At 40.6% G+C, this 15,136-nt stretch overlaps 1 protein-coding gene across 1 annotated transcript in view; it reads left to right on the forward strand.

The window, feature by feature from the left end:
• The first annotated feature begins 3,348 nt into the window (after nucleotides 1–3,348).
• Nucleotides 3,349–15,136, forward strand: part of CLINT1 (clathrin interactor 1) — a 76,614-nt gene continuing 64,826 nt past the window's right edge. The window contains exon 1 of the mRNA XM_067566513.1: nucleotides 3,349–3,591. Coding sequence (XP_067422614.1) covers nucleotides 3,551–3,591 — 41 coding nt within the window. The 5' untranslated portion in view covers nucleotides 3,349–3,550. The remainder of the gene's footprint in view (nucleotides 3,592–15,136) is intronic.

Consider the following 15,136-nt stretch of genomic DNA (forward strand, 5'->3'; position numbering starts at 1 on the left):
TGGTCAAGTATTCAGTGGACAATTTTACATATATGTCTCAATAACAAAGCCACAATGGACCCTTGAGGGCAAGGACTCTATTAAAAATCTGTAAAGTGCAAGACATATTCATGGTGATATAGAATTCATATACAAGAAAGAAATCATAAAGACAGAATTTTATTCTTAACTCTGAATTCCCATTTTCTTTTCATCTAAGTCAGAGAATTATCATTATTAAAGAAAATGTTACTACATAGTTCCACACGTATTCAGTAGGGGGAAAAAATGACCAAGAGAGGTAATGTGATACTTCTTATTGGATCATAATATATATTGTGCATAAGCCTGGAAGGTAAAAACATATTTTCATTAGATGTTACTTTTATATAATTATTTTATGGTTTAAATAGTTATCTGTGTAGACCTGTCTTGTTGTTTCTTGTCTGGCTCTAAAAGAAGAAATTAACCCACGTGGGTGTTTGTTAAGGAGAATCCTTTAAATATGCATAAGTGTGATGAAAGGCTAATGCTATGTTGTAACTAGAGCATGAGACTGGGGCAGCAGAATACCTGGGTGTTCGTCTGATATATGACAATGGCTTGTGGTGAGACTGCAAGCCAACATTTTCAAAAGGGCCTCGTAATTTGGGGTTCCTTGATATTTTTTCAATTCCCATCTTAATACACATAGAACTTGATTTTCAAAGATACTGAGTACCCAGAATGCCAAATGAAGTCAATGAGTGGCGTGGGTCCTCAGTATTTCAAAAATCTTTCAGACTGTTATTAACGTTTTAAGTTTGACTGCTGTGGTAATTAATTAGAACAACTGCACACTAACTAATTGTCCCTACTGCAAACACTCAGCCCATAATATTTAAACAAAATACTTATTTTTCCATGCCATTCCTCCAAAAATGCTCTCCTGCTTCAGTGTATTTCCTTGCTATTCAAAGCTGTGTCTCCATTTTATTTTGCCCGAAAGTCCCCATTTATTCGCTTTCAAATGATGGTGGGTATTCAGTAGAATAGGCTATTTTGTTTTCCTTCCTGCTCTAAAAAATTGTTGTGCAGTTACATGAGACATCAAGCAGTGCACAAAGACAGCTTATGGAGCCTCATGATCCTGTCATTTTCACCCTCCCTTCCAATGGATGGTTACAATCACTTGTTGCAAATTGACAGAAATTCGATTGCAAGCACTTCAGGGGCAGGGACCATGTCTCCTTATGTGTGTGTACAGCACCCAGCACAGTGCGGCCTGATCCTGGTGGAGCCTTTGTGTACTATCATAATACATGTAATTAATCATATAATAAATGGTTACTTGAAACAAGCCCAGAGGCAGAGAAAGTGGCCATACTCTCTTGTGGGTAAAGCACTCTGGGGGATCTCAGGATCTCTGGGAGATTTCTGGGGGATAATGGTCCAGCAAGATCATTAGCCAGCTCTTTTAAAACTCTTGGATGAAAGTTATCTGACCTGACTTTAAAATGTGTAACTTTAGTAGTTCCTGTTTAACATCCTTCAGAGATATTAGTGGAATGGGAATAGTATTATCATCACCATATATTGAGACCATACCATCTGTTTCCCTCCCAATTACATAACAGAAATATTATTGACCATGTCTGCCTATTCTGCATTTAATCGATAATTCTACCATTTCCATCTAGCAATGGACTAATACCATTGTCAGGATTCTTTTTGTTCTTAATATAGTTAAAAGACTCCTTATTGTGAGCCAACCCCAAGAGCTGTGCAAACGAATCAGATGTAGACTCCTTGTTTTATTGTACAAGTGAGATAGAGGTAGATATAAATGTTTCCTTTACTGTTATGATAATGGCATGGTACTGTTTAGTGTAGCATAAGTGGACTCCATCTTGTTAGTTTCTTGAAGCTCTTTCCTGAAACTTGTACTATTGAACCTAAAAATATCTTGATGAATTATCTTTGTGTGTGTAAGTGAGGAATGTATGTGCAGGGCATAAAAAGACACCAATCTAAACTGCTTTAACAACAGAAAGGGGAGTAAAGACAACATCCTAACCCTGAAGGCCAAAGAATACATATCAACAACCCTAAAGTGCAAATAAACGACCCTAAAGTACAGAAGGATCCACAAACAAAGTACAGAAATAAGAGAATAGTCATGCTTGCAATTAGCTGGTGATTAACAACTATACTGAACCTAGAGGCAGCATGACACAGCAAGGGCCATAGACTTACATGAGAGCTAGTAACTATAAAAGATGGGATAAGAAAAGAACATAGAAACTTTGGGTCTTGTTCTGCAATTGTCATCCTGGAGCATCAGATTCACGACCGACAGAGGCCTGGCTCCCTCCTCATGCCCAACCTAGTTGGTCACTAGGCTGGCTCGAGCAACATATAAAAGGACTGGTCATCATATGACACCAGCTTGCAGAACTTCTTGGGTATGAATGTTTGTGTGTGATTGTTTTTTGATATTCTTATATTTACAATAAACGTGGAGTATTGCCTTGTCCCTGTGAATAAGATCCTGATAGTCTTTTTTTTTTAAACAAGTATAACATTATTGTCCTTAACTCTGATGGCCATAGATTTATCCTCATGTCCCGCTGTTTCCCTTATCAATTTTCTACAATTCCTAACTTCTGATTTATAGTCATTATTCACTACTTTCCATTTCTTTCATTTTATATATATGTGTGTGTGGCTCTTTGGACCTCTAGCAAGGTGCTCTTTCCTGATTTCCAACTATCATTCCCATTTTTCTGATCAAATTCTTCCTCCCTGCTGATTGGGCGCATAATAATTTATATTGAGTAATTAGTGTCGGGCACCCCTCCCCCCTGTTAATTTCCCCACAGCTGTGAAAATTTAAATCTATGACAATGTATTGTTTTGAGCTTTCAAACAAACATCGATGTTATTATCTGCGAAAATTATCAACAAACCAAATTGGGCCACACCTGAAACAAATGGAAGGGGGCGGCTTGGTGGCAGAGCCAGCTACCCAACTGCCAATCTTCCCCCGCAGTGGGAGGAAGAAGGCCCAGTCTGGGGTCTCTGGGGAGGGAAGGTGGGTTCTGGGGGGGTCAGTGGTACCAGCAGGGGGTAGTGGAGACTCCACAGTCCCTGCCCCCCCCCTCAGCCCAGCCCTGTATGAAACTTCCCAGAATGCCTTGGGGGGGTACAGCCAAAGTCCTCCCGACTACCTCCCGAGGACTACAACTCCCAGCAAGCTGAGCGAGGCAAAAGAGGAATACCGCCCCCCCCCACCCAGCATGCCTTGCGAGGGCTACGGCCGAGAGCGGCGGTCTCCTCCTCGCCCCGCCTGGGAGCGGACTACAAGTCCCAGCAGGCCTTGCGGGCATGCGGCGTCGGCGGCTCGGTTTCCGGAGGTTGGGCCGCGCCGCCGAGTCCGTGGGTGCCGTGCCGTTGGGCTGGCTGTGGGGTGACGAGGAGGAGGCGGCGGCGGCGACGGCGTGCCGGGGGGGCCCGGGGAGCGGCGAGCGGGGTTCCGGGCGGCGGCGGAGGAGGGGACCGAGGCCGGGGAGCGCTCTGCGCCGCCGCCGTCATGCTCAATATGTGGAAAGTCCGGGAGCTGGTGGACAAGGCGTGAGTATTATGGGGTGTCGGGGGTCCGGGCCGGCGCCCGCGGCGCCTGCCCCCCAACATGGCCGCGGCCCCTCCCCCCTGCTGAGCTGGCGCGTGCCCCCCTCCCCCCCAGGTGCCTCCAACGGACTCCCCCGTCACGGCTTCTGCTCTCGCACCTGGGGACGCCCCCCTTCAGCCGCCCCCCGCCATAGCTCCTGCCCCTTTCGTAGCCTCATCTCTCCCCCCTGCCCCCCATGTCCCGCCATGGCTGCTTCCCCTCCCCGCACCCCCTTTCAGCGCATCTGCCTCCCTCCCTCCCCTCAGGGTTGCTGATCTGCCCCTCTCGCCCGTCTCTCTTCTGCAGGAGCTGCCCTCCACGTTCGTGGCTAGTTGCCCAGGGCTTCTCTTGCCCCCCCAAGTTCACCGTTTTTGCAGCTGACCCTCTTAAAAAAATAAAACAACCCCTGCTTATTTGGCCCCTGTCATGGCCTCTTATGGGGGGGAAGGAAGTGATCCACTTACACAATCTCCTGTACTGGAAGACATTCCCAGAATACTTGCAAAGGTTCATCCCCTCTTCTCTCAAGTTTTCCACCGCGCCCCCCCTTCCCCATAGTGCACTGCACCTTATCACTATATATATGGCTGTAACTGACTCACGGCCTCTTGGCCACAAGTGGAGTGGGTGGGGAAAAGTCTATAAATCCAGGAAGTAAAACACTCTTCTTTTTTTGATGACCTTAAAAAAAAAAATCCATATAGTTTAGGTCGAGACTAGACCACAATATTAAGTCGACCTAAGTTAGGTCGACGTACAGACACCGCAGTAATTTAATTGCTTTTGCCTGTCCACACTAAACTCCTTGTGTCGGCGGCGCTCAGAAGCGGCGCGCTTGCAGCAGTTTGACTGTCCGTGTGGCATATTGTGGGATGGCTTCTGAAAGGCAGTAACAGTCAATGTAAGCAATGCAGTGTCTACCCTGACGCTGTGTTGACCTGACTACGTTGACCCAAGTGCTACGCCTCTCACGGAGGTGGCGTTTATTAAGTTGGTGAAGTGTGGGCAAGTTACGTCGGTAGAAGCTACATTTTAGTGTAGATGTGTACAGAGTTAGGTCAACATGACCTAACTTTGTAATGTAGACCAGGACTCAGCTACTTGCATAGTTACATGCTGCAGATAAGAAATTCTGTCACCAGCATGGCTGCCTTGGTTACTGTCATCATGAACATTTTGAAGAACGTAACAAGACATGAGTTATCACTTAGTGTGTTTCTCTGCCACTCCTTGTTTGTGGTGGTGGAGAAAAGACTGAGAATTTCACCCCAGATGTGGCTGCCTCAGTGAATGCAGTTTTTATTTAATGGCAGACTTGTTGCAACTTTGCATGAGCAATCAGCTTCAGTACAGGAGTAACTGAATGAAATTCTATAGCCTATGCTATGCAGGAATTTAGACTACATAATCTAATGGTAACTTCTGGCCTTAAAATTTGTCAATCTGCTTCTCAAAACATGATACTTTATTTATATGATCTTCAGTTACTCTACTTTGTCTGAAAGGTTTTTAACCAGTCTGGTTTACGTAAGCTTTAGAAATAACCAACTGTAGAGGAACAACAGCTTCTTGTTGACGCTGGTTAAGTATTCATTTTGCTTCCTGGTGCTACCTAACTCAGTACCCAACTGAGACTTTTCTAGGACAGGAAACAAAGTTGACATTTAAAAACCACAGGGAGTAAGATTCTTTCTGAGGAAGTTATTTACCTTTTCTCTGCTGAGTCTCTTTTTTATGACAGCAATTGACTTGTCAAAGGAGGACACTAGTTCTAATAGATACAAAATGTGGTATGTCAGCTTTCTGATTCTAGTGTTCTTGTGCCGATCTTGAATTCCAGGATATTGTCAGGGAATTCAGACAAATTAGATTTTGTTTGGATAGGTTTTATTGTAAACAAATATATACATACACGTACTTTACTAAACATTAATATAGGCTTTCATTACATTAGAAAAAAATTGAAAGTTCCATTTAATTTTCAATATTTCTTTTAAACTCAAACAATGCAACATTGTGCTGAATGAGTCTCAGAAAGTGTTCAAAGGATGAAAAGTAAATTATTTTAAAATACCTCTGAGTTTTAGTGATTTAACATTACCCAAATGAGAGAGCTTGTCTTTTGCAAATGACTTTTAACTTGAAAGCACTCAGTAACACTCAGAAGCCTCAGTCATGATCAGGGTTCCATTGGGCTAGGTGCTGTACAGGCCTAGAGTAAGCCCCTTTTAATAACTGTCTTGTAGTGCTTGACATCCATAGATCTCCAAATACTTTACAGAAAGGATAAGTATTATTAACCTTCTTTAGATGGTGAAGCTGAGATAGTCAGTGAAAGAGCTGGGAATAGAACTCAGGTCTCTTTACTCATGCCTAGTGCCATATCCACTGCTCTAACCATTATAGTAGCTTCTCCACTCTCTTTATTATTAAAAATCAGACATTCAAAAAACCCCTCTATTTCTACAGTGTTGAATTTTAACAAGAGTAACACTTTCTCCCTTTGAAAGAGAGGGAATGAGATTTAAATAAGGAAGTGGTTTTAAATGTGTGCGAGTAACTTGAAAACACACTTCTGCAAACTTTAATTTGAAGGCTTTTGCTTATTTTTAACTCCCAGACTTTGGTTCCATGTAAAGCTGATTTTGGCCTACTTATTACTGTAACTTACTGATCTGTTATATAAATTCACACAACAGGTTTATGTTGGAAATACCTTGATAAAGAAAGAAGCCTCACATTCAAGTGTTTATTTCTGTTGTTCGGGTTGTGATCCAGACCACGATGACCTGTGTCCTTCACTTTGGCCTTGGCTGGCTTAGAGCTCTGTTTGATCAGTCATATCAGATGTCAAGTTGGTGAACCACTTCTACACTTTTCAGGCTCTCAGTCTCTACAAGGGACATTGTGGAGTTAATAATCATTTGTTTTTAAGTTACTACTGTTACTACTTAGTTTTTATTATTTTGTTATTCAACATCTGTGTGTGCTAGGTGGATTCCAGAAGAGGTATAAAACACATGCCCTGCCCCTGAGAGTTTATAATCTGAAAATAGACTGGGCATGACAAGAGATGACAGAATAGTTCTTTAGATTATTAGAAGTGCAAGTAAAAATCTAAGTTCCCAATTAACATTTTTAAAGTGTTTACTTTGTATGCTTCCCTCCCTTTAGATGGAAACTGAGTTGTTTAGTTTTACAGGTCAGTTTCATTTTCTGATTCACCTGCAATAGCATCGCTTTGCATTAGCACCTGGATGTCTCAAACGGGTCAGCTTCCCATTGTGCTAGGCACCGTTTATACATATAACAAAAACATGGTCTTTTCCTCAAAGAGCGTCTATTCCAAGGCATTCATCCTGGACTTTGTTAATGTGGGTAGACCCTTGTGCCCACACACAGCCCCGTTCACTTGGCTTTATGTTGGTGCAGGGATCTACGCATGTGTAACAAATTGCAAGTTAGGAGGACATAGGCAGTGGTGGTTACAAACCAAACACTACAGGGGAATAGTTACATCCAAATAGTTTTTCTCTTGATTACGTCAACTTCATGAAAATATTTCTATTGTAACTGAAGTTTTGTAAGATTTTTATGTTTAGTAAAAATTTAATTTTTGGTCTTAACTACCTGATCATATCCCTTAAATTTTCCCTTAAACTATTCCAATTTCCACTGTGTAACCTCAGTATTTTTAGTTATTAATGTAATCTTGTAATGTCTTCTCACTTTTTTCATGTTAAATTTATGGGTTTATTGAGTAGCTGTACTTGAATAATAATTTCATGCGATGTCTTTACTGACCAGTTTGAAATAGTTTGGGGCCTAAAACAGATGGATTAATTTAGTTCTGCTGCTATATAGGGAGGGGATTTTGTATCTTTAATTTTATCCTTGCTGTCTCTAAATAGCATATCTTTGTCAGAGAGATGTTCAGAAGTAATTTAAAACACAGTAAAGGTGCTACTAAATATCAGAGTCTGTACAAGTATTTCTCAAATGTGTGGAATTCATTTGAGGAACTGCCTGTCTGGATAGCTTATTACTACCTGTGGGCCTCTGACTTGAATTTTTTTCATCTTTTCTGGAATAAATTGCCCTTTTTTGGGTTGTTTTTAACTTGTAAGTAAATTAACATTGGAACAGGTGAAACCTTTGATTCTGTGAGCTTGTGACATTTGGAAGTTAGTTTATTTTTTAAAAACTAGGTCATATTTCAAACAGAACAATAAACTGTTTGACTGCAGCCCTGCTGCATAGAGTGGTCACCTCATTCACTATCTGACACCAAACATGGTTGAATCTGGCCAATATTTAAATGGCAGAGATCTCTTCTACCTCCCCAAGAAAAATCTAGGGTGTTGCATGATGTGATCTTGATGATTCAGGTGGCACCCTCCCCTCTGAGTCATAGCTGAATCAGTGCCCTGGCAGAAGTTTAGGCCAAGATCTAATTATACTGTACAATCTCAGGGGACAGCATCTAGTAGCGACAAAACTCAGCTTTTGCTGGCCTAGTTTATTTAAGCCCAGATCCCACAACTAAAATCACCTACACTTTTGTCGTGGGGGCTTTTGCCAGCATACTATGTCAATCACATTACACCTCATCAGACCCCTGACGTAGCTATGTGGACAAATGTTTGTCATGGGGACCTGGACTTAGTCTTTTGGATGAAACATACATTTTAGGCCTTGACTCTTAGCACATCTTAGCTGTGGGGACTTAAAGTTTTTGTAACTATTGTGTATCTTGCAATTTCCATTTTTTAAGTCTTGTGCAAAATAGTTGATAGATGGTTTTTCCAGAGACTGTAGTAATGGAAAAGTTTAAAACAAGACTTAGTCCAAAATCACCTGTCATTAAGATCCTCTAGTATTTTTCAAAAGAAGGAAAGTGTTAGTCTGGTATCCTTGCCAAATTCTAGTTTAGGTAATTTTACGTACATTCTGACTACCTGCATCCCTCTTCTGCTTTCAGTTGGATGCAGTATTCTTAATTTACTGTCCTAAATGAACTGTTTGCATATTGTTGCTATGCACTATTTAAACAACAAAAAAGTTCTTCCTCTGAAGTGGCTGCCTTAAAGTAGCGCTGATACAATTCCTTTATGTGTGTGCTTTATAGCTTGCAAAATAGTTTCAGATCCTTTGGGGAAAATAAAAGCTGCTGCATAAATATAAGATGCCATTATAACTTTGTGTATTGTCTAAGAAACTTCCATCACAGGCTTTTAAAGCACATTGATAACTTGTTCCCTCCATTCTACTTAACCTTTGGACCTATTGAGATCTGACTCTTGCTTGTGCCACAATCTGTTGACTTTACAGCCAATAGCTTCACTTTCTGCAGCATTTAATTACTTTACTGCTCCAAATTTCTGTTATCCCCTGAAAGCCTGTGACTTCTGGAGTGAGAAATGAATTGATAATGGTACAAAATATTAGACAATGTGATATTTTATCAATTTAAAAATGAACTTTCTCCTATAAAGAGAAAGTGATCTTTGAATAAGAGGTTTGGAAGCTATAAAACCGGGAATGGCCTAAACTAAGTAGGTGTCACACTGAAATATATGAATGTAATGAGCATTGGAAAATCCAAATATTTTCAGACTCAGTTTTCATTTGGATTACAGTTTAGGTGTATGAGTTAGTAGTACATAAAGCCAGAAGATTGGTCACTAATCTGCTTGTGTTTTGGATATATTTGGACGTAGAAATTAATTAAAGAGGGAGGGAGATTTTGAATTCCCTGCCTTTAACTAGATGCTCCTCCCTCCCACACACGCCTATAGTTAGGTCCTGATCCCCCAGTTACGCAATCAATCATAACACTTCAGCATGCTGCCTCACTGCTGGCCATACAGATAAAAGCAGATCTATAGCTCCTCTCCCACATGACAGTATATAGTTCATCACTGTAGGCCCTACTTCAAGTGGGATATTTGTGGAAACATATTTCACTCTGGCCCAAATATATGCATTTTAGGCAATTTCTGTGTGCTCCTAGGCAGAGCAAAGGTGTATGTCTCAGTTTAGAATGTGTAGTGATGTTTGTACTAGTATTAAATGCTAGGAGTGTTAGCTCAAAAGTCAGATTCTGCTATCATGTTATTTCTAAGGTTAGTCTCATTTACTATAAGGTCCCTTTACACAGCCACAGTGGTAAAAAAGGCCTTTAGTGTAAATGAAAATTAAGCTCCAAAGCGGCTGTTGGTGCTTAACTCCAATGGCACTGGATGGGGGAAGTTAGAAGTTCTCTTTTGGGCTATGTCTACACTACAGAGACTGTTGGCTTAGCTATGCCAGCATGGTGCCCTAGTGTAGATGCAGCATACACCAACAGAAGGAGTTTTTCTGCCTGTAGAAACCCCATCTCCCTGAACGCTGTTAACTGTGCCGACAGAAGCACTCTTTTGCTGGCATAGCTGTCTGTGTCTATACTGGGAGTTTTGTCAGCACAGCTTTGTGAGTAAAGGATGTGGGTTTTTTCACACCCCTGATCAACATATCTTTGCCAGTAGAAGTATTAAGTGTAGATCAAACCTTGGTCTCTAATCAGTGTTTGTGTCAGTTCTTAATTTCGGAGGGGAAGTCAAGTACTCAGCAAATCAGCACTTCCGTCTTGGCTCAAAACTACTAACCAGTTTGTTTTTCCTTGCTGACTTAGACCCAAAGTTTCTAATGGTCCCAAATATGGGGTAAAGAGCTGCAAGAGGAAACCCCTGGTATGATGGGAAGAAGTCATTACTTGGCCATCCATTGTACCTCTCAGCAGCTTTGGCTCAAAGCACAGTATGTACGTTAATCCTTAGAACACTGCTGTGAGGTAGAGATCTCTGAATCATGCCCATTTTACAGATGAGAAGAACTGAATCATATGTTGCACAGAGCTAAGCACATCACAGTTAGACAATGGTAACGAAGGACAGTACCCAGGAGTCCCTGGCTCCTGGTTGCATGTGCTTCTGTATCAGCCCATGTTATGTCTGCACCATATTTAGTAATATAGTATTGCCTTCCAATTGTTTACCCTATAATTATATGGCTTATATTTCACTTTCAACTCTTTGTTGCTTGAATTTTTTGCTGATGTTTGACCAAGCTGTAGGTAGGGGTCTACTTATCATTACCCCACTGTGTGGTTTACATCACATCACTTAACTACTTTTAGCAATTTTTCCTTCTGTCTATAATTAAGCTTATTTACAGGTAATTTTCTTTTTGTTTTATGGATTTGTCCACAAAGAGTATTCAGCCCTTCTGTGACTAAGTGTTACTCATTGGCTTAGTAATAACAGGTATTATGGTAAATGATCTGTCACATGATGTATCCAGGGTAGATAACTGTCTAGTGCTTATCTACAGCTGTCTGACCTTCCTGTAAACTCCCCTCTAGTTCCAGGGTCATTTCATTTTGCCTTATATTTAAGATTTATTTTCGTTCTGCATAAGCAAGATCTCTAAAGCAAGGAGCACTTTGATCATTTTATGTAAGGGACAGTTAACCCTCACTGCCTGAATTATCCTCCCACTGCTGCTTTATGAAACCTTCTGGTGATAACTGCTTTAACAGTGAACATTTTGTATCATTATTACAAGCAAGGTGATTGTTATTGTCTCCATCCTTATATGGACTTTTCTTCTCTGCTCTTACCAGTTCTTCTGAGAGAGAGAAGGAATGCAGTGTTGGGATTGTGAAGAGAGACCGTTGTGAAGCTAGATGATGCATACAAGCACAGTTGTAACTGGGTCTACCAAGCACGGTTGTCACAGGCAGCAACTTTGCCAAAGCCCTTGTTTCTTGTAGGGTTGAATGAACAGCTTAGTAACAAAAAGAAAACAGTTCCAGCATAATTTAAAGTAGTTATTCTACCTGCTCATCTAACTTCCTAAATGAATTCCTCTAGTTACTAGTGCATGTCATATAGCATTGTAATGTAAATGACATTTATTTTTGAAAGAACATAAATTCTGCACCTCTGTGCACATATGCTGTTTTTGTGGCAAAGTTTTTTTTTTTCCTTCTGTCCAAAATGAAGCAGTAAAATATCACCTATAAAATAAGAGGTAGATGAAAGAAATTGAAGCAGTATTTTTAATGCAAGTTAAGTGGGTATAGTAATATACACACATATCCATGTACTATATAAAATAGATTTGAGTGCAGAACATTTGTACATGAATACCCAAAAAATGGACTAAATCATGATAATCACTTAAACAAATGATTTTTTTCTCTACAATAAAGCTGTATTTCACCCTTTTTGCATGATTTTGTTTTGCTAAATCTCTTTGATTCCTCTGTTCCCAGGAAGCACAATGTGGCAGTGGAATTTGCCCTCTGTCAACTTGGAAGGGAAATAAACCCATATGCTTCTGGGCAAAAGCCTACAATCTCCGTTGGGATAAGGAAGATTTTTTTGTCTCCTGGCAAGTTATTCCATAATTGCCTGTTACAGGGGTTCTTACACCTTCCATTTGAAGCATGTGTCTGTCAAACAGGATATTGGACTTTGATGCACCTCGATTGGCTCCAGTAGGGCAATTTCTGTGGTTTTAGATCTTGAAATTCCTGATCATCAATCTTAATGAAATCTTATGATTCACATAGACAAGTGAAGGTAGCTCTAATTACCTGATGCATAAGGATGGCTGGAAGAAAATACTTCCCGAAACGTGCCACTTTGTCCTTTAACTTGCTACCTTGTGCTTAGTTTCAGACAACTTTGAAAAATGCAGTTTTAAGTATTGTACCACTAATGATTTGTATCCTCTTGTACTAAGACCTGCAATACGTAATTGCATTTAATGGGTAATAGAATTCTGTGGTGGTAGAATGTTCAGCCAGTGGAGTGATCTAACTGGGACATCATTTTAAATTTAAAAAGGTAATTGCGACCAGGAAGAGTCTGGGAAGCTTACGTGTCATAATTCACCCACTCAAGCTTTGTCCTGTGGCTTGATCTTAGAGCCCTTTATTATTATTAATTTGTATTTCCATAGTGCCTAGGAGCCCTAGTTATGGAACAAGCCTCAATTTGGCTGAAACTTTCACTCTTGTATGGATTATAAAAATACAATGCTTAGAACCAAGATAAGTACTATATGTACTATACGGTAATCTTAGTTCTAGAGTGCCTATTCTGCCTGTCTCTGAGCATCTTTAGATGCTGTTCAGACATTAACTAACTTTGACATCTCTCAAGTAGGTAAGCCTTGCTTCCATTTTATAGGTCAGGGAAGTCAGGCAGAGGTGAAGTGCTTTTCCCAGTACTACACAGTGTGATTGCAGCAGAGCCAGGATTAAAACTCCGATGAGCTTGCCGTCCAACCCCGTGCTATTTCCTCCAAATCATAGCCTACCACAGTGCATTATAAAATAGTGTATTGTACACCTGCTTTCTTCCCTAAAGCATAACTAATTTCTATCCCTTGTATAAAACAAGAAACTTTTCTAATCAGGACTGTCCCTTTCAAGAGAGGTCTATACATAAGCATTGCAGCTGTCACTAAATAATTTGAATTCCAAAGGAAGTATCCTGTACTTACATTCTGTGTGCGCGCCATTTAATTACAACTTCTAGCTAAACTATGCAGCAACTGCTTTTCATACTTTTTCATGTGTGGTGGCATAGAATGCCATGCTCTGTTTCAGTGGAAACTTTCAAGTAGGGACCATTGGTGGCTGGCTTTTTCTTCTCCTTGGGAGACCAGTGAGCACATTTATAGGGTTGAAAGGTATTGTTGGCTGATGGCCATTTTCTTTTCCTCATATTCTGGGAAGTAACATGCTAACGAGGTAGATGTTAAAAGTGATGAAACCCCCTGAATTTCTCCTAACTGGAATAGCTTTGCTCTGTTGTTCAATTTGCTTTATGGCAATGTTAGGAAAGAAAAAACAGATCCTCTTGCCTCTAGGTTGAGTAAGTTGTATGCACCCTGGTAGGTGACTGGGATATTGTTAGAACTCAGTAATAAAAACAAGAGATTTCTTTGGCTGTAGAATGGTACTTTCCCACAACCACCAATCAGGAGGGTGAGCCTGTTTAAAAAAAAAAAAAAAATCTCAAAAAAGCTATTTGGTTTTTTAAAAAAACTAAAAACCCATAACTTATTTTCCTCTCAGTTCATCTTTAAATAAAAGGAATAATTGAATGGCTGAAAGACCATTGTGAGGGGCATGCTCAATAGTAAATTAGTGGTGACTGAAAGTGTAATGATAGTTCTGTCTCTATTCTACAGCCAAAAAAATCAACTTGCATTCTGTTTTCACGCTTCACTCTAAAAAGCAGCCTTTGTATGCTTGCGATTTAGATCTGTTTACTTTAATTAGTTTTGTTTTGTTCTGTTTCATTGTTCTTGTTCATTTCATTGTTCATTTGTTCTTATGTTTCAAAACTGGGAAATGGTTTACAAAATAGAAAAAAAAAATTAAATAAATCTAACCTCCAGTGTATAAAGTATAAAGTGACAATTTGAAAATAGAATGCTTTCAAAAGAGAGACAGAGCTTCAAATTCTTTTTCTGAGCATCTGTGTGAGACACCTGGTCTATCACTTTCCTAAAAACCCATTATTTGTTGCAAAATGAATCTCTTGTAATGTAAAATCTAGTTACCAATAACAAAGACATAAATAACAATAAAACTGGAGTATGCTGTCCACCATTTTTCCCTTAAAGCACATACATGATTCCAGTTTTTGGTCACAGTTATTGTTCATGTATCAAGGGAGAATAAAACCTGCACTTTGACTATGGGCTGTTAGAGAAACGAGTTATGTATTCCAGGCCTCTTGAACTCAAACTAATTCTTCGAGTGGTGTCCCTATGGGTGCTCTACTTCAGGTGCACATGTACCTCTTGAGCCCTTGATTGGAGATTTCTAGCTAGCAGCATCCATTTGGGCCACACATGTGCCCTATGCTTTCTCGTGGCGGACACTGAGGTTATTTAGAGGTGCATGGGCAAACCGCCCTCAGTTCCTTCTCTACTGCCTTGGCCTGAGGTTGAACCCTAGCATATCTGCTAAAGCATATTTAGCCTTCTGTTTTTTCTTTAGTTAGGGAGTTGTAAATTAGTGTTTTAGATGAGAGGATTGTTTTTCCCACTCCTCCAGGAAACTTGTCATCTCCTGGCGGGGTGTTCCTGGCTTGCCAGGCTTTAAACACTGCCTCTCTTCTCAGGAGGCTATACAGGTAAGTAATGGGCACGCCAAGTATGTCCGTCACCTGAGGGAGTCCCATGTCTCCCAGAAGTGTTCTTTCTGTGGCCCTTACGTCGAGGGCAAGGAAGAACAGGGAGGTAAAGCTCAGACTGTTAGCCATGGAATACATTTTGCAATCACTCTGACCCAGGTCAGAAGCACCCTCCCGCATGGCACATCTGTCCCCAGACAAATCCAGTGCCCTAACAATGTCGGGACATGGTTCCGTTGAGAAAAGAGAGTCTCTGAAGCCCATTGGGAAGACTCCCAGAAAGAGGACTGGAAACTTTCACTCTAAG

Source organism: Emydura macquarii, unplaced genomic scaffold (genome assembly GCF_026122565.2).
Source record: "Emydura macquarii macquarii isolate MOO-44397 ecotype Brisbane River unplaced genomic scaffold, CSIRO-AGI_Emac_v2 contig_2768, whole genome shotgun sequence".
Taxonomy (NCBI): domain Eukaryota; kingdom Metazoa; phylum Chordata; order Testudines; family Chelidae; genus Emydura; species Emydura macquarii.